The following is a 19,127-nucleotide window of genomic DNA, read 5'->3' on the forward strand; positions in this document are numbered from 1 at the left end:
ATCATATTTCTCAATGAGAAAAAGAGAATGGTACCTTTCTTGATGGCTAATTAGCCGTGGTTTGGCCAGAAAATGGCTCGAAAGTGGCTAACTCGAGACCAAGACAGCCAATTTCGAGCCGTTTTCCGGACAAACCACGGCGAGTTAGCCATCAACAAAGATACCATTCTATTTGTCTTGTCAAGAAGTATGATTTTCATTTTTGAATCACTTGATTTCATTGAGTATTGAAGAAGTTATGAACGTTTAAAGTTTACCCAGTTTCCGGCGAGTTTTTCAGTTTTCTGGCTGACCGGTCACCTTTCAGGCTATTTTTGGGCAATATTCGGCAACCATTGAGCTTCCAAATAGGTATACTCTTGTTCTGCACTTTACTATCTTCATTTTGATATATTATGGGTTAAATTTGGTTAAAAAACGATTGAGTTGTGAAACTTTGAAAATTGCCCAAACTTCTGGCCAGTAACTCCAAGATATTTAACAGTATTGATTTTTAATCTCATGATCAAGGTAATGTATTATGCAAATCTCAGAGATTATTTTAGTTAAAAATCCTTATTCAAATCTATCAAACTGTTTATGAAATCATTAGTATGACAGTCGAACAGTTGTATTCCGTTAACGACTGACGACTCAAATTCCACAACTATTCTGTAATATTTAATTGCAATATCATTAGAATTGTACAATTAATGTGGTTTGAACTTGACCAAGGATGACTAAGAAAATGATGTATTTTGAAGTGTCCCATCTATAGCTGGAAGCTCTAGCTTTAACACTCAGCAGGCTAATCCATAGCCCCATTGAAACTGTACAACCAAATACCATCTCATAAAATTCCGTTTGTAAAGTTTTAGAAAGCCGAATATGCATGTGGACAGACGCCTTATAGGGTTTTACTTTTCTAGATTTGAACCTGTAATTATTTGAAACTTTCTTCTTCTCTATAAAATCTGAATTTGCCTTCCTGTTGTTTCACTTTCATCCCTCTCTTTCCTCAAAGCAAATATCTCCCTCCACCCCCCCCCCCTCTCCCTCTCTCTCTCTCTCTCTCTCTCTCTCTCTCTCAAGTAAACCAGCAACTATGGCTGCTCCTAGAAACCCTAATGAAGAACATGAGCTCAGAAAAGGGCCATGGACTCTTGAGGAAGACAATCTGCTTATACATTACATCGCGAACCACGGCGAAGGCCATTGGAACTCTTTAGCAAAATTTGCAGGTAAATAGTAGCCACATGATCACAACCTTTTGTCAACAAGTCCATTTCATTTTTTGGTTCTCAAGCATTCAACTCTGTTTTTTTCTTTAGGATTGAAGAGGACCGGAAAAAGCTGCAGATTGAGATGGCTAAATTACTTAAAACCCGACATTAAGCGCGGCAACCTTACTCCGCAAGAACAGCTCTTGATCCTTGAACTCCACTCCAAGTGGGGTAACAGGTCATCTTCTATTCATGTCACAACGTTAACTCTTTAGTAAAGTTGATGTTTGTTATGTCAGAAATTCTCCATGCAGAATACCCGTTCTTTATGTCGCGCATCAGTATTGTCCAAAATATATCGATAACATGCATGTACGTTATTTCAGGTGGTCTAAAATTGCGCAGCATTTGCCGGGGCGAACAGACAATGAGATAAAGAACTATTGGAGAACGAGGGTGCAAAAACAGGCGCGCCAACTGAACATCGAGTCGAACAGCGTGCAATTTCTCGACGCAGTTCGGGGTTTCTGGATGCCGATTCTACTGCAAAAGATGAAGCAATCTTCTTGTTCTTCAACCTTGAGCCCTTCTCAGAACTCTGCATCTCCTTCTCTGTCGCCAAATCACACAGTTCCTTCCGTGCCACTCCCAACCTCTCCACCTGGCAATGTGACAAACATGTTTGACAATTATCACATGAGTGGAACTTCCAATCTTGCCACCGTCCCAAGTAATATTCTTTCGTCGGAATCTCTTATTTCACAGGTGCCGCAAATGGCAGAACAGTCGACGAGTTTATACCCTGCATTTGACCACATTGGATACGGCGGCTTAAGTCCAGATGGCAGTTACTATGTGGATAGCAGTAGCTATGACATGGAGGGTCTCAGCCTGGACCCTGTTTCGGCAATGGGCAATTATGACAATTCACAGTTTGATTGCCAGATGGTAGGAAATGATTGGATGTTGGACACCATCACTGACAATTTATGGAACATGGACGGGACGTGACAACCTAGAAAGTTAGATGATTTTCAGGAGATGATTCTGATTTCTGAGTTGATGTTGTTTAAGGATAGGGAATGTATTCAAACTGCATTTTCTACGAGTAATGTAATCAGATGCTGTTTGAAGTTGATTGTTTTTTTGTTATTTACAATTATTTAAAACTTGTAAAAGAAATATTCAAACTTAGGTGAACTACGTTGAAACAATATCTTATGTTTCACCTTTTATTAAGTGTACTCATATGTTTGACCTTGTACTAATTGTGGATATAGTACAAATCTTATTTACAATTAATATTTGTTTAATTTTTATAACGGGGGTGACAAAAATGTTGTAATAAGAAGTAGGCGGGGGCTCGAAAATGATAGTTCATAGAGGGGTTCAAATAGATCTATTTCAAACCCCTATCAAACTTTCATTACAAGTACGAAACCTTATCAGGTCGGCGCATTACCAAGTTCAAGAGTGCTCTATTTCTCAAGTCACTAAGCGCAAAACGAGCGATAACATAAAAGGAGAATCCACTCTTAGTAGAATCAAGCATAGATATTTTCTTTGTTTTAGCATATTTGCACGAGTTATTCATCTACAAGGCCTCAACTCACTCACTAAGTGACAGCTCAGCGTAACTAACAAATAACAAACAGTAGAATTGACTAGAATTTCCGTAAGGAAAGTGTTGAAGAAGCAGCTAAACGTCGGCAATCAGAAAATAAGTATATATATAAAACAAATTAACATAAATTCTAATACTTGTTAAAGGAAGGGGTCCCCAACTAGATGCCACGTCGTGGAATGAATTAGGATGGTTATGTCACATCAGTCTTATTTTTTTAGACGGTCAACCATATGATTTTATTTCTAGGTGACCACATGGTGAATGTTACAAAGCGGTATTCTAATATACTAATATTTTAGTACACAATAATTTATTGGATAAGAAATTTGAATGAAAGCGGACATATTGTATTGACTGTCACGTACGCATAACTATAATCAGTAGGTAAATTAACAGTATTTTTAAAAGACGTGTCAGATCCTAAGTCGAGATGCCATTATGCCCATATGATATTAAAAAAAATTCCGACTAATGTGTTATTTGCTGACTGGATTTGAAGTTCTTGAGATTAAAAGTCAAATTTGACAATCAAAATTTTTTTAATTAGTTTAATTGTGGGTAGCATCTCCAAAGGAGATGTCAAATTTTAAACATCAAAATGATAGTTGATAGCTTATGTGGCAATTTAACATTTTATACAATATTTTGCTCCACCCAATATGTTAAATAATAATGTCATTTAATAATTTTTTTTATCTTTTTGTGGAGTCCAATGATTAAGGCAACCAATCAAATATTTCAAAAACATAATAACATTTATTATATATTATATTAATCTATTAAAAAAATCATTTAATAAATTTTTCAAATTTGACAGCAAAAGGTTTTGCCTTCAAATGACTTATTGCCACGTAAGAAATTGAAGGCTCGGTTTGAAAGAGTTTGCTGCCATTTTTTACTGTTGTATGCTTACATGACAATTTTGACATCTCATTTGGAGATTACATTAATAAGAAAAATAATATTTAACAATTTGATTGAAGAAATACAAAATTTGATATAGGACTTCAGAATATCACTTCGCTCATCAATTTGTAATATAACAATTATAATTTGACATTTCCATTGAAAATGATCTAAAGTATCGTGATCAATCGTACAAAAAAATTGTAGAGGTGGGTTCGTGAGTTTGAGAGCCTCTAACTCGTGGGTGTTTTGCTTGGAGCCGTGTGGATGAATTAAAGTGAACATCAGTACTAGGGTAGGGGAGGGTTATCTTTGAAAAAGTAGGGCACCACAGTGAGAGAGAGAGAGAGAGAGAGAGGGAGAGAGAGGGAGAGAGATGGAAAATGGTGCGCTATGTTTTCATGTGAGGGTTTGGCTTTGGAAGTTTGGAACCTTGGAAATTTAAGAATACGATGGGAAATGAGATATTATCGCTCCAAATTTTCAATCAAATCAATCTTTCTTTCGCTTTCAAAACTAAGCGTGAAGAGACTAAACTCTCAATCTCTCTCTCTGTCACAAAGGAGGAGTAGGGATGAGGAGGCAGCTGGCTGGTTTTTAAATTTCTTTCTAGTGTCAACACTGCCGACTGCAGAGAGCAACAAAGTGTTCTTTAATTGCTCCTTATTACCCGTAATTTCCCCGTCCACACATTCTCAATTCTCAACGAGGATGAGGAGTAATCCAATCCAACGACGCAAAAATAACACGCTAAATAACTTTTAGAGCTCGTTTGGTGCCTTGGATTGGATTAGAGATACAAATCTAGGTTTCACTTCATTTGGTACTTCCAAATTTATAAGTTTGCTGGCACAATAACATCAGTACAGAGAAGAGTTGAGTTTTTAATTCATATCTACTCACTGAGTTCCCAAACTTTCAGTTTTGTGTCCTGCTAAGGCGTTGCCTACTTCCCGCCCTTGTGATAGCTATCTCTCAGCGTGACAGTACGGTTGAAGATGAGCTTCTCAGGAGTTGAATCCTTATCGACTACAAAATATCCTGCGACACAGAAACATACAGAGTCCTCAGACGATTCCATATGAGTAGACAAATTATATGGACTCGAGCCACTTCTGTACAACTTTCTTCCTAGATTCCATATGGACTGCTATCAACACGCTTGAAAGAATACTTCTTGCCTTAAAAACGTTATCCCAGTACAAAAAAAATTAAAAAGGTCAATGCAGAAACATACCGAGCCTTTCAAACTGGAATGTGTCCCCAACAACAGCACTTCCAAGCGAGGGCACAGCATATGCATTCGGTATTACCACCTTGGACTGTGGGTTCAAATCAGCAAGCCAGTCTTCGAGCTCAGCAGGATTCTGACAGACAAACAAATTTCCAAAAGATTTAGCAAGAGGGAGGGAGGGAGGGATAGGAAGGGGTGAGAGAGAGAGTAATGATGGCCAACCTCTGAAAGGAACAGTCGGTCAAACAATCTGACTTCCACCTTGAGTGGATCAACCCCTGGAGAAGGTTCAGAAACCCAGTGGAGCACCCCCTGTGGAATATACAAATTGAACAATAAGAATACAAAATGTGAGTAATAAGCACCAAAGCTTAGTTTCCAAGCATCAAACAACCACAAGCAAAAGGATGGACTGTAGACCTTTGGCTTTGTCTTCTTTGTAGGATCATACTCAGCCCGTATCTCAAGAACTGTTTCCTTATCATCAGCTAATATGACATCCGTGCACTTAATAGGGAACGCATATCTGCAAAATTAAGATAAAGACTGTGACCCTTGAGCCCAAATATGCTCAAGTGGAAAGGAAAGTAAAAACTTGTAGTCCATATGGTACCTGAGCAGGACAGATTTACCAGGAGCAAGCCCAAAGTAATCCTTTGAATCATTAAGCCGAAAATCAGACCGGTCGATATAAACGGTATTGGAAAAGGGAACCTGATGTGAAGGAAAAATAAAAAATTCAGTGACAATTGAAGTACCAAAAGTTTGGAGCAACGTTTAATATTTATCAGTAAAACCCAGGGTTACCTTGTAGAAAGCAGATGCATCATCTGTCTGAGCATCAGGCCATTTCCTTGCTTCTAGATCCATTGTAGTGCCAGCTTCCAGGTTTGTAATAACCACCTTAAATCAGAAATTATGAGTCATACACAGATGGAAGAAAAATACCACAAGCAAACCAATGCCAATAAGATACACACCTTGAGGGGATGTAGCACAGCTATCGTTCGAGGAGCTGTTTTATTTAGTTCCTCTCTTATGTGATACTCAAGGCGACTTAAATGTATCATACTACAATCACTGTTGCAGAAAGAATCACAAGTTCATATATGATAATGAAGAAGCACAATATACTGGCAGAACTAAAAGCAGGCCCAAAACACACACGCACACATGCACATTCAAAAGCTCAAACCTTCTAGTGATTCCAATTCCTCTAACAAAAGCATTTATTGCGGTTGGAGTAACACCCCTGCGTCGTAAACCAGCCAGTGTCATAAGACGTGGGTCATCCCATCCGTCAACCCAGTTCTGAGTCACTAGTCGATTTAACTGCAACATAGATGGTAGTTGCTAAGTGTGGAAAAGGCTCACACGTAACAATTATATATCAAACATTATAACTCTTAACATAAGTATGTTCAGTAGTTGACTCACCTTACGCTTTGACATGACGGTGTTACTGACATTCAGCCGTGAGTATTCCCATACATACGGCTGATAGATTCCAAGGGCATTTAATAACCAGTAGTACGAAGCACGGCGAGTCTCAAATTCAAGTGTGCAAAGCTGCCATATTCAAATACAGGATGACTAAAGACTCAACATCTCAAGACTCAACCATCAACATTTGCACAATAATGTGAAAACACACAGAGGATAGGGAAGGAGATGCTCCTATGATAAATTTGGCATGATTTTATGATCATGAATCATGCCACTACTATCCATTAAGAAAGAATATCAATCGAAGCTGGAAAGCATACCGAATGTGTGATATCCTCAAGAGAATCAACAATGCAGTGAGAATAATCATAACTTGGATAGATACACCACTTGTCTCCAGCATGAGGATGGGGCGTAAACTGCAATAAGAAATTCACGGTGTAACTATTAGGATGCCCATGAACTCGAGTAATTAGAAGAATTATTTAAGGTACACACTTGCCTTGATACGATATGCAATAAGGTCATACATGTTAAAGTTATCACTCTGCATGTCTTGCTTCATTCTAAGGGTTGCTTTGCCTTCTTCAATCAGGCCTCGTCTCATATCCTCAAAAAGTTTCAATGACTCTGCAATTGGCCTGTCCCGCCAAGGGCTGTTCATTTTTTTCTCCCTGTACTCCTTTATCTCGTCAGGTGTCTAAAACCATATTAACAAAGTTAAGTATCTTTCTCAGACCAATGTTGATGTGTAAATAAAAACAATGTCATGAATACAAAAGTAGAAGTCATCAACAATTGATGAACAGCATACAAACAATTTTCAAATAAACTTTGAACAAAACCTGATGATCTACATATGCATGACCCCTTCGTATGAGTTCCACTGCAAAATTGTACAAATCTTGAAAGTAGTCACTGGTGTAAGTGATCTGCAGAAATCCAGCAGGAGTCAGCTGGCGCAAAACAGACTATCAAGAAGACGTACCAACCAATTATTTTACCTTGTAGGGCTCCCAACCCATCCACTTCACAATTTCCTGAATATGATCAATATATTCTTTCTTTTCAGCTTCTGGGTTCGTATCGTCAAACCTAAAAGTGATAAAGTAGGAATCGGACTTTTAAAAAACACGGGAAGATAAAAAATTCTTTCCCTTTCAAATTAAAGAACATTTAAAACTTTTAAAGTAGATTATAAACTTCTGTAACAAACAGTAGTTCAAATATGTTATCCTGGAAAATTAGAAATATTGTAATGCTGTAACAGTAGAATTAATCAAGAACTCGTTCTCCTAGTTCCAGATATTGGAAACAAAAAAATTAGGTAAGATCATCTTCAGCAATAATACAAAGAGTACATGCACATCATATATGATCATAAATTTTGACATCATCAACCACGACAAAATAATCAATTATATGGTTTCCATGTCTATTTTGTTTCTCCCTCCTACTGGACATTGAAAAGTAAAATCACACTATAAAAGCTGAGAAGGAGTGACTCTCACCGTAGGTAGCAGCCTCCATCCCTCTCTTTTGCCAGGCCAAAGTCAATAAACATTGCCTAATCAATAATTTACAGTTATAATGAGGAACAACCACTGACAAAAGCAAAACACTGAATCTATCCAAGAACACATTTACCTTGGCATGACCTATATGTAGATACCCATTGGGTTCAGGAGGAAAGCGGGTCAAAACTTTCCCACCAGTCCTGTTTAAGTGTTTCTCAAGCAATTCCCTTGTATTGCAACATCTCAAAATAGAACCGTCACTAAAGAAAACAGAAGTATGAACCTGAGGATTGACAACGGGGTAACAAAACGTCAGAGCTGAAGTCTGGACATGCGATAATGTAAAAGAGAAACACACAACTAAATAAGGCAACCAAAAAGGCAAGGGGTTTCCAAACATGTCATACTTGCAAGTCAAAATCATGAGCAAGATAGAAGAATGAGTTTGATACTACCTTAAAGTATAATTTTGAAATTACAAAAATGACTGTTGAGTGGTGAAAACACCAACTGTACAAATACACTCTAATCAGAAAATAAATGAAAATGACTTCTTTGTTTCATCAGTACTTTGTCTGAATCTAAATATTACCTTGTACATACAGTTGGAGGTATGTTGTAATACAGAACAAAGAACAAAAAAAAAGAGGAAGATCATACCTTATAATTATCCAGTGGCTGAGGGAATATCGAGTATGGATTAAGAACTTCTTCAGATGGCTGTTCTGGAGTAGAAACAGCATCAACTTTGTCCTACAAAAATGGAGAAGGAGGGGACGGAGACACAATGCAGAGTGGTCTTCAGTCACTTCTTAATAAGTTTCAGAAAAAATGCAGAAACATGGGAAAATACTAACCTCTACTTTAGCAGCCTTCTCTTTCTTCTTTTTTGGAACCTTCTCATCATCTGCTGCTGTCCTTTCACCAAGTAATTCACGCAATTTTGCATCAATAAATTGCTGTCACAGAAATATTTTAGTGCTTACTTTTTCAGTTTTTCTGTTAAAAACCTGAAAAGGAAAAAGCTAACAATTAAGTCCAAGGCAAGTAAAATAAGATCACCTTTACAATTTTTGGATCAGCCCACGGATGCCTCCTCCTAACGTGTGCAAACAAATCACCCACTAGATTAAACAACAGAATACGAAGTTTAGTAGTTTCAAACAGGACATGCTGATGCAACACATAAAGAAAGTACAAATAATTTCATAAAGAATTGGGGGTTGGAGAAAGAATTAAACAGGAACACAGATGCATAAGCGCCAAACAATTCAGAGCAACAGAGGTCACATGGATCAGACAGGAGACTGTAGCCCAACCAGTTAACGGCTGAGAAGCGAGCATATACGAACAATTAGGCAGGAACCCCTTGGAAAGACATGTACGTGACACTTCTAATTTCTCAAAACCAAAAGTAATTATGAGGCTTAAAGAACCCTCAAAGGGCTAGAAGAAATAATAGCAATCAACCAAACTATTGAATTCTGGATGCGTCTAGGATAACACAAAATGATAAAAATTCTCAAAAGATTCATAAAACATAGTATTGATGAATGCATGTTTTCCTATAATAACATACAACTTTTCAGTTGTGAGAATTGTGTGTAACTAGAAATGCCTGGGAGCAAAAAAAAACAAAAAAAAAAACTAACCATTTGTTCTATACCGCTGCTCCAAGATTGCAGCCTTATTCTCCTCAAAAACCTCATTAACAGTTTGTTTTATTTCTTCTTCTGAAACTTCAACACCTGCTTGCCAAAAGCGCAAAGGTTAAATGTCTATAATTGTAGAAAGAAAACAGTATCAAATTGTGAGAAAATCTAAGTCCAGAATAGATAAATGGAACCAGTATCAAATTCCAGACATACACATTACGTAACAAAACATGTTCAATATACGTCCCGATAAATCTTACCAACACCACAAGCTTCTTCAAATTTATTTACTTCAAAATTCTCTGGCCCTGTTGTTGCAAAAAATGAAAAAGCCGCTTCTAACTGGGCAGGGGTTTTAATCTGGAAAATAAAAACTGTGTAAGAATTCGAAGAAAAAGTACTTTAATAATCAACAGCAAGAATTATAAAACAGTACGTCCGTTAAATCCAAAACACTAAGAATGCCCGGTCACCAACCTTCGACGATACAATGTATTGCGCCAATGTTGGGCGATGCACAAGGGCATTTGCTGGGTGCTTTGTGGCAACCTGTCATAGATGATACAACACCAAGTGCATATATAATCATTAACATATACTCACTGTCATTAATATTAATTAACCATGCTTTCCTAACTAATTTAGACTATTAGGTTCCACGGAGCTTCAAAGTCCGTCATCCAAACGCACCCTTATGGAACTATGATCCATTTCGAAAAAGATGGAGCTAAAGTAAATTCTGGATTAATAGCTTAATCAGAAATGTTAACAGATGGCTTAAAGTTAAATTACTGACCGTGTAGAGGAGATTGCCAACTGTTCGACTGCATCCATCAGTAACCGCCGCCTGAAATTATTCAAGAACAACAAAATAAGTAGACTAAAAATATAAATCCGAGGGATTATGAATTGCATGCATTTGAATCGGAAAAAAAAAATTAAGCAGCAGAAGAAGAAGAAAATCAACGATTGAGTACCTCGTGAATGACGGCAGTGAGGTTGGCGGTGACTTTGTTGTTGGCGATGGTGTTTTTGGCCGTGCGCTCGTCCAATCCGACCTTGAGGAAGAGCTCGAGGTTCTTCTCCTTCTCGGAGGAGCCGGCGTCGTCCTTGCCGGGCATGGCTGAAACAGGAAAGGAGCTTCTAGGGTTTAGGGAGCGAGCCTGCGCGTGACTTTGTAGGTTTAGACGTGGAAGGGCGCCAAGCAGGCGAAGCAGTGGAGAGGGAATCGGATTGCGGCCGTGGACTCAGGCAGCTAATTTGATGGGAATGCGATGAGAGAGAGAGAGAGAATCTGTGGTTTTCGCGCTTCTGTGGGCCTTAAGCTTTACTTGGAATTGGAAAAGCAAAAGGACGCGTTTGTCTTAACCCATTTAACCCACCCAGACCAACTTGGGCTTCTAGCAACCCGACCCGTTTATTTATTTACATCTTATCAAGAAAATATCATTAGTCGTTATTCTATTTTTCCACGTCAAACTTGGGCTTCAAGCAACCCGAATTTATTCTCTCCTTCTCTTCTGGAGATTCCTTTTCGCGAATCTTTTTAATTGTGACTTGAGTGGAGAATAACTTTGTCGAGAAAATGCAAATAACGGTTTCGCACGATGATGAAAAGTAACAATGCTCATGTACTTTGGTGCGGATTCGATCTCGCTTTATCCTAACATTCAACAATTTTAACATACTAACCGAATGGTTCTACAACCGAAAGTACGGTGGCACAATTTAAGAACACTCGTGGGCATCTTTATTTTCGAGTCAGTTTTTACTACCACAAACTCTTAACAATTGGAATCAAAGTATGGTTTCAGCAAGCAACTAAGCCCAAACTCACAGAAGGGTCAATGTCAGTTGTCAAAAAAATGGCCAGCGAGGACATTGATCTTCCTAGAATACAGTCATACAATTCATCAGCTCGAAAACTTACATTAAATTACATACAAAATCTCTTTAACGATACCAATACACTAGTTATAGAATTATGAGAATCGGAAAGGATAAATAAAATACATGTAAAGAATGATGGAGGAAATATTATGTAAATATTACATAAGAATGTGACCGTATAAAACCGTGTCCACATTTTTCTTCTTTCGGAAAAAGAAAATGGAAGAATTCAAAGTGACTGCAGACTACAAATCCCTAAATATTCTGCTGTTCACTCCCACCCTATACAATTGTAGTTCTGTTGATTTGGCGGTAATGCTAATCTTCGTGTTGGCAGGCACAAAGAAAACCTCACCCTCTTCAACTATATCATCACCGGTCACTATATCATCCTCAGACAGACTTGCATCAAAATGTCCTTTCCCGGCAGTAAACAGGAAGAGGGATGGTCCTAGGACTGAAGGAAAAACCACCGATGCAGAGTGAGGAAGGTTACAGCAGTCAACTTCAAATTCTTCAAAAGGTGGGAGATACCTTGTTGTGTATGGATTCAAAGAAACGCCTTGCATAATTTCAGGAGAACCCTGAAAAACAATGTCAATAGATTAGAACCAAGCAGGTTTATATTCTCTAGAATGCTCATATCTACCAGAAGGCGTGATGATCATATCCAGTAAAATCCAGCCAGACATTGACAGATGAGACAGTGATGAAGTCATGGCAAATGCATAGACCTATTGATCCATTGGACAACAGTGACAGATGGAGCATCCCTCAAGAAACGGAAAGAATCGAGAATGAAAATCTATGTTACCTGTCTGTATTCGAGCATAGAAAGAAGTGTTTGGACATCCAATGGTTTTGAGGTAAGGCCAGCACGAACAACATTGTCAGAAGTTGCCATACACTCAATGCATTCACCAGAAATATATGCATGAGGTTCATTTGGCCCAAGACTTATTGCTTCACCACGGTTCAGCTTCACATAGTTAAGAAAAAACGCTGCTATTGCACCCACATCATCTGGATATTGACTCTCCAATCTGAGTACCAGTTGTTCTTTAACCGTCAAATGCCTTTTCTGGTCCAATGAAGCAAAGAATATTGTAATTGAAGAAAAACCTAGTGATGCAATCAACATAAACATGATAATGGTGGAACTCTCTAGTTATACTGACCATTCAAACAACAATGTTCCTATCGCTTTCATATTGGGTATATACTGATAGCAGAACAATGAGCTATGATTTTAGTTATTGTGTGGGTTATATCCTTCAATATGTTTAGCGGAAAGCAACTTTTTAATGGCAACAATTACAGCAAACATAACTTGAAAGTACCTTTTTCTCTAGATAAAGGCGTCTTTTCAGTCTAGAAATCATCTCAGCAATTGTATCTTTACTTAGTAACATAAGTCGAGTGAAGATGGACTCTATATCCGTTTTGGCTTTCCCATTCTCATGGTGCTCACTACCAAGCAGAATCCGCTCTGCATCTCCAACCACAACCAATTCTGCAATCTCGGGAACACTATTAAGCATGTCCTTAAGCTCCTGGTTGAAATAAAATATACAATTAGGAACAAACGAACAATATGGAGTACGAGAAATTGTTTTATAATTATAATAAGAATGCACTCAGTTGAATATGTTTTATAAAATCTTTATAAGCTGAGGGTAAAAAGTGAAATGCATTTCAGGTGATTACTTGAGAAAGTTAAAAACTTGATTTCAACAGCGTATTAACTTATTGATTTCAACTGCATTCCTTTACTTCCTTACCACAAGATCCGGTGGAACTGATTGCTAAAAGCAAAAGCAGAGTTTATGCTTCATTACCAATTACTAGTGATCTAACCCATCGCAACTATAATCGGTACTTTTTCAGGACATTGATAAGAAACGTCATCTAAATCTAGCCACACTGTTATAAAAAATCAAATTCAATACAAGCACAAGAACCAAATGACATCAAAACGAAGTTGCATATTTTACCTTGACACTGATAAACCCACAAAGAGCCTCGAATTCCGTCAATGCCAATGCCATTTCAGGCTTGTGATTGTCATCTCGGAAAACACTTGGGTGTAACTTGTGCAACACCCTAGCCAGTTCTTTATCCGGATGAGCCTGTATCGACAACGCCTTCCCAACCGAAAGCACCTACAATCCACAATAATCCCAAAACTCCATAATCTTGCAAAAGAAATCACTAGCATTTTGCAGAACAAAGTTCTAAATCTCAGATTTACAATGTATTACCCAGATAACAAGAAACAAAATGCAAATACAGTGTTCACAAACTATCATTAACTATTCAATTTTCTTTTCCCTCTTCAGCATTTTCTCAGCAACCAAACAACAAACAGAACCCATACCTTAAACAAAAACGGAAGATCAGCACCCCATTTTTCAACCACCTTGTCTCCAAGCACACCAGGATCCTGCGAGATCCAGGCCTTGAGACTCAAGGGCTCCGACCCGGAATCCGCATACGACGGCCCAGATTCATGAGTCCCAATCCAGAACTCCGCGTACGGCTTGCCCGGGTCGATGTCAGACCCGGAATTGAGCGCGAAAAGCCTGGCGACCTTGGAATTGCGGCCGACAATGCCCCAATCGTAATTCTTGACGGAGCATCTCAGCCTGACGGGGCGGCGGCTCCGCTTCCGCTTCTTCTTCATGCTCTTGTCCCACGGCGGCTCCATTTTCTCATTTCGAACCGGCCCAAATTGCGGGAATAAAAGATTGTATGGAGGGAAAGGTCGTGTCGGTTTGTGGAAATCTGGAGGTTACCCGATAGTCAAAGCTGTCAGCATCGTTCCGCTGGCGGGTCGGATCCGGGTCTAGATCTGACGACGTTTCACTTCAATTTTCCGCTGTAGTTTTCGTTTGGTAAAAGCGCTGTTTGGCGTTTGCATGTATTTATGTTGGGTAATTTAATTTGGGGTTTATGTATTTTAATGCCTTAACGACAACGTTTCGGGGATATGCTTAATTAGATTCCCAAACAGGGTCCATGTGGGCGGTGGGACGAGGAATGTACAAGCCCATCAAATTAAGGGACACTGACATCGCGTTACGTGGGCCTATATCATGCATTGTCTGTCCCTCCGTCCTAGTCATTTCTTTGGAGCCCTTATTTTTTAGGTCAAACAGAGGTACTAGCCCATGTGTCAAATCCTTCGTGCATAGCATGTACTTGCACGTTCTATGATTACAAATTGTGATCGTATGAGTAAGGCGCGTGACAAAAGATCATATTTTTTATAGAGTAAATATCGCAAAAATATGTGTTCATTTGTATTTTGATCTTACGTAACTTTTAGCTTTCGTAACTTTAGTTCTATCACATGCGAGATAAGTCCTGATAAACCAAAACTATCGAAGTCTCCTTCGTGCGGGTGCTCATCATGGATCCCACTTCAATATATTGAGAGTGATGGAATGATTTAAGTATAATATTAGTGCTTAAAGATTACCTCTTCACACATAGTTAAATAATTTTGGATTAGAGGCTACATTCTAACATGATATTCATGTGATCTGTCCAATTGTCCCACATGTTCCCATATATCCAATTAAAATTGTGAAAAGTGTTAACCACAAAAGGTCTGAAAGAGGATCCTCTTCAAATCCTGTTTGTGCGGGTACTTGGGACCCATTAATCAGAGTCGTTCATGATATATCGAATAGTGAAAAAAAATAACGCCATTGAAGAGCGCTATTGCGGCCAAAGAACCTCCAAATCCATGGACGTCATGCCTCATCCATCACCTTACAATTCTACCCAACCAAACACTATTTATGATTTGCGCGTTCATTGTGCACTAAAGCACACTATCGCCGACGAAGGTGGGATCATAACCTCTCTTCTGTGGCGAATTTGTTCTCTGCGCCAATCGACTTTACAACGAGTCATCAACATGCCTCGGTCGCGAACTCATTCGATCTGTGAACATGAGAAGTAAAGCAATGACGAGAGAAGAGAGAAGGCAATGAACATGAGGTTGGTGAAATTGTAGTCGTTCGATATGTGGTGAATGACCAGGATCGATTGATCCTAAAGCTCCACACAAACATGATCATTTAAATCATGTTCCCAAAAAGCGTTACTCATAAAAAGACATGTTGAAAGTAACTCACATCCAATATTAAAGTTTAACATACGTAGTTGAACAACTTTGAGTCTCTCCACATATTTTTGTGTTGCACGCTCTCACATTCTAACATGATCACATGCTTTAAGATTTGGTACAACTTCATTGTGTCTTTGCCCTAATAAGGTTGAAACTAGTTTGAGCGCTTGCAACGCAACAAATAATGCCTATACAAAACAACGTTATGGGGCTGCGTCCCACATGGACCCTACGTCGCGTGACACATTATTGTTTGCCTCATCAATCATCAATCTTATGTCAACCAATTAGGCAACATATTACACACCTTTGCTTTGTTTCTCTAAATTATTTTCAATTTGGAACTTGCTGAATTGGATTTTTATATCCAAATGGCAACCTTTTAGATCTGGATGTAACCTTCTGTCTATGTCCCGAAAATATATTAAGTTTATTTTTCAATTGATGAGAGCGAGCTTTGGGCTACGGAAACGTTGTTTTTTATTTTTATTTTTTTCAATCAAAATGTTACAGATTCGAGTCGTGAAAACAACTATTTTACAAATAAAAAAATAAGGTTGCGTATGATAGACGTTCCCCCATCTCCCAACCCTCACAAAGCGAGAAGTATTGTTGCTTGAGACTGCTCTTTTTTTTATTAATCAACTAAATCCACCCCAAAAACCAGTTGCTTCCCATGTAATTTTTGTTCCTTTTCATATAGAGATTTCAGAATTTTGGGTTTCTGTAATTTGCAAAATATATGAGATGGGGACTAAGGATACAAGGAGTAGAGGAAAATCTATAAAGACTTTCAAAGAGACTATAAGAGAAGATATGAAGTACTTGAAGCGAACGGAAAACTTGGCACAAACCGTGCACAATGACGTTCTGGGATTACCCACCCTACTTAATGGTATAAAGCTGGATTGTTGTTATAATTTGCATAATGTACCTTATAGTACTAGATAAATATTCGCATGGATTATTACTGATTGATTTCATAAATGAAGCACAATAGCACCTTCCTAATGGAAAATCCAATCAGGTGGCTGCTGCCAAAATTTTATTTTCATCTATATATATATTTTCATCATTCATTCGTGAATATACTTTTTTATCAACTCAGTTGTGATTGACGTATTTAAACCGTATAAGTATCGTTATTGAAACTTTTTAATTTGCAGTTATCATTTAACGGTCATGTCTGCAAAATCTATGAATTCCTAATCATTTAGTTCCAATATGTATCAAACAAACCAACGATTTTTTTTTTTTTTTTTTTGGACTTTAAATCCCATTTCCCTCACCCAACTCACTTTCACTCTGTTTTTCCCATCCCCAAAAGTAAAAGTTTCATTGGAAACCTCATAGAGGAGGCTTTGAGGGTCTTCTTTTCTAGCCTTTCGGTGCTTAAATTCAACCACTTTAATTTCCTTCTCTTTATCTTTCTCCTTTTGTTCTGATAACTTGGGGAAAAAGGCAATATAACGACCTCTGCAATCTGCAGAATTGTTCTGATATCCTCCAATGCTGCTACAATCTCTCAGAAATGCTCAAAGCACAGACAAAAATGGAAAAGCTAAAGCTGCTGCTGCTGCTTCTGGCTTCTGGCTTCTGACTTCTGATTCCCATAATTCAAATTCCTGCCGACTTTTCGCTTCTTTTGACTCCGAATCTGCCGACATTCAATGCCACTCTGGGCTCTCTGCTGGATTTTAAAGCCTTGTTTCAGGCACTTCTCTTCGAATTCGAAACACTTCGTTAGTTGGTTTTGGAGCAACCATGGCCATTGAGGTCTGCTCGGAGATTTGGAGCCCCGGATTCAGTCCAAGAATTTCATTCTCCCATGATCTGGACAAGACGAATCATGCTCCGAAACAAGGGCAACGGTTAGACTCCTCTCTCTTGGATTCCACTGCCGATTTCGACTTCTGCGTTGTAAACAATCTCAAGCTGGAGTTGTCTTCGGCGGACGAGCTTTTCTCCAATGGGAAGATTCTCCCTGTCCAAATCAAGAGAAATCTCGCCGCCGCCAAAGAAACTCACCAGCCTGAAGAGAAAACAGTTACTCGTCAGGCTGATGATGAGAGGGCAGCTCCTCCCACCCTTGCTCATCGCGCAACACCTATAAAAGCAGAGAGGCTAAAGACAGATGAGAAGAAGAAGAGGTTGAAAGAATTTTTAGACGCCAATGCCGATGCAGATGAAACCGACAAGCCTCCAACAGCAAAGCCATTCTGGCAGTTCCGGCGGAGCAGCAGTCTCAATTGCGACGCTGCTCGCGGCAAGAGCCTAATCCGGCCGCTTCAGTTTCTTTCGAGAAGCAACTCAACGGGGTCGGCCCCAAAACCAAATCAAAAGCAAGCATTGCCTCCAAAGGAAACAACAACAACAACAGCAACTCATCAGAAGCAGCAGCAGCATTTGCAGAAACAGACATCGGTTTCGAGCAGAAGATCATCGTCTGCGTCGAGTTCGAGTACATATTATCCTTACAACAACATGAATCAGAAGCCGGCGTTGAGAAAGAGTGAATCTCACGGCAATGGAGTCAGAATCAGCCCTGTTCTGAATCTCCCACCGCCTTACATTTCCAAAGTTACTGTGAATTTTTTCGGGTTCGGTTCTCTCTTCTGTAACGGTAAATTTAGAAAGAAGAAGAAATGACTGTGTTAAATCTTCCAAGTACAGATGAAATTAGCTGTCTGCAATCTTGTATTATTAGGTACCATGTGATAATATTCATACTCTGTAAATTGAAGAAATTTTTTTATGGTGATGGGTAAATTTCATGGCTGGAAGTGTGAAAAGTAGAGTGGACAAAGTGTTAGGTGACAGATGAACAAGGTATCTTTCTTTCACTCTCACATCCCCTTCTTTCTTTTCTGCTTTTTCGTTCTTTTTCATTCTTTTTCAAATTACCAAATAAGTAAATTTGACTCTCTTTTTACTCTTTTGAAAATTCATACAACAATTCTTTTGTTTTCATGTATAATTTGAAATTTCGAAATAGTTGTAAATGTGAGTTAGGTTAGTTGAGTAGGGAAGGTGCCCGTCTCATTTCGTCTAAAGTCAAATTCAAATTCCACCTAAGTTAGGGTAATTTAGATTACAATATCGTCTTGTCAAAATGTTTGTTTCTCTGTGTAATGTATGAAGATTTTAGGATGCCTCTCTTGTACTTTCCAAGCGATGGCTCGTTGTTGTTCTGGCAAATAGTAACTTCATTAACCAAAACAGCTACAGACAGCGGCAACAAGAAAAGGTCGCGGCAACGAGGGAGGAAGTTCAAGCTCAAACAATGGCAACAAGACACGCGGTTGAAGTTGGATTATTCCTTTACGGATTACATGCAAGTAAACACATCTGCGAAAGAACGTCAGTCAATGACGGATTGGAATTATTATAAAAGATAATTCGGCGGATTTCGCACATGGTACATTTTATCACCAAAGCGGGAATATGACGGTGTGACGGGCACACTCGATCGCAACGTTCTGCGGCCATCATGGACTGCAAAAGGCCCCTTA

The 19,127-nt window shown here is 38.7% G+C and overlaps 4 protein-coding genes across 5 annotated transcripts; 2 read left to right on the top strand and 2 right to left on the bottom strand.

The window, feature by feature from the left end:
- Window positions 1–982: 982 nt before the first annotated feature.
- Window positions 983–2,466, top strand: LOC137738006 (uncharacterized). Its single transcript, XM_068477604.2, has 3 exons — window positions 983–1,220; window positions 1,311–1,440; window positions 1,589–2,466. Exons 1-3 carry the CDS (start codon window positions 1,085–1,087, stop codon window positions 2,211–2,213), a joined length of 891 nt encoding a protein of 296 aa, XP_068333705.2. The 5' UTR covers window positions 983–1,084; the 3' UTR covers window positions 2,214–2,466.
- A 2,024-nt stretch (window positions 2,467–4,490) lies between these two features.
- LOC137737370 (glutamine--tRNA ligase) lies at window positions 4,491–10,934 on the bottom strand. The gene is made up of 23 exons (XM_068476823.2): window positions 10,565–10,934; window positions 10,384–10,434; window positions 10,065–10,136; window positions 9,848–9,947; window positions 9,585–9,680; window positions 8,995–9,056; window positions 8,790–8,891; window positions 8,593–8,685; window positions 8,063–8,215; window positions 7,927–7,982; window positions 7,420–7,510; window positions 7,261–7,347; window positions 6,918–7,115; window positions 6,736–6,834; window positions 6,407–6,538; window positions 6,165–6,301; window positions 5,950–6,049; window positions 5,777–5,872; window positions 5,583–5,683; window positions 5,390–5,495; window positions 5,192–5,281; window positions 4,973–5,102; window positions 4,491–4,776 (listed from the first exon to the last, which is right to left on the bottom strand). Exons 1-23 carry the CDS (start codon window positions 10,706–10,708, stop codon window positions 4,682–4,684), a joined length of 2,391 nt encoding a protein of 796 aa, XP_068332924.2. The 5' UTR covers window positions 10,709–10,934; the 3' UTR covers window positions 4,491–4,681.
- Window positions 10,935–11,441: 507 nt separating this feature from the next.
- LOC137737765 (mannose-6-phosphate isomerase 1) lies at window positions 11,442–14,399 on the bottom strand. Of its 2 annotated transcripts, XM_088683507.1 has the most exons (6): window positions 13,855–14,296; window positions 13,472–13,639; window positions 12,818–13,030; window positions 12,292–12,558; window positions 12,012–12,061; window positions 11,442–11,934 (listed from the first exon to the last, which is right to left on the bottom strand). In XM_088683507.1, exons 1-6 carry the CDS (start codon window positions 14,182–14,184, stop codon window positions 11,886–11,888), a joined length of 1,077 nt encoding a protein of 358 aa, XP_088539633.1. In that variant the 5' UTR covers window positions 14,185–14,296; the 3' UTR covers window positions 11,442–11,885. The 2 variants fall into 2 exon arrangements, with proteins under 2 accessions (XP_088539633.1, XP_068333419.2); XM_068477318.2 differs by having other exon boundaries at window positions 11,442–12,061; window positions 13,855–14,399.
- Window positions 14,400–16,605: 2,206 nt separating this feature from the next.
- On the top strand, window positions 16,606–18,398 carry LOC137738293 (uncharacterized). The gene has a single exon (XM_068477931.2). The coding sequence runs from the start codon at window positions 17,380–17,382 to the stop codon at window positions 18,262–18,264; it is 885 nt and encodes a 294-aa protein (XP_068334032.2). The 5' UTR covers window positions 16,606–17,379; the 3' UTR covers window positions 18,265–18,398.
- Window positions 18,399–19,127: the final 729 nt, after the last annotated feature.

The sequence above is a fragment of the Pyrus communis genome, chromosome 13 (genome assembly GCF_041283825.1).
Source record: "Pyrus communis isolate YQ-2024b chromosome 13, ASM4128382v1, whole genome shotgun sequence".
Lineage (NCBI taxonomy): Eukaryota > Viridiplantae > Streptophyta > Magnoliopsida > Rosales > Rosaceae > Pyrus > Pyrus communis.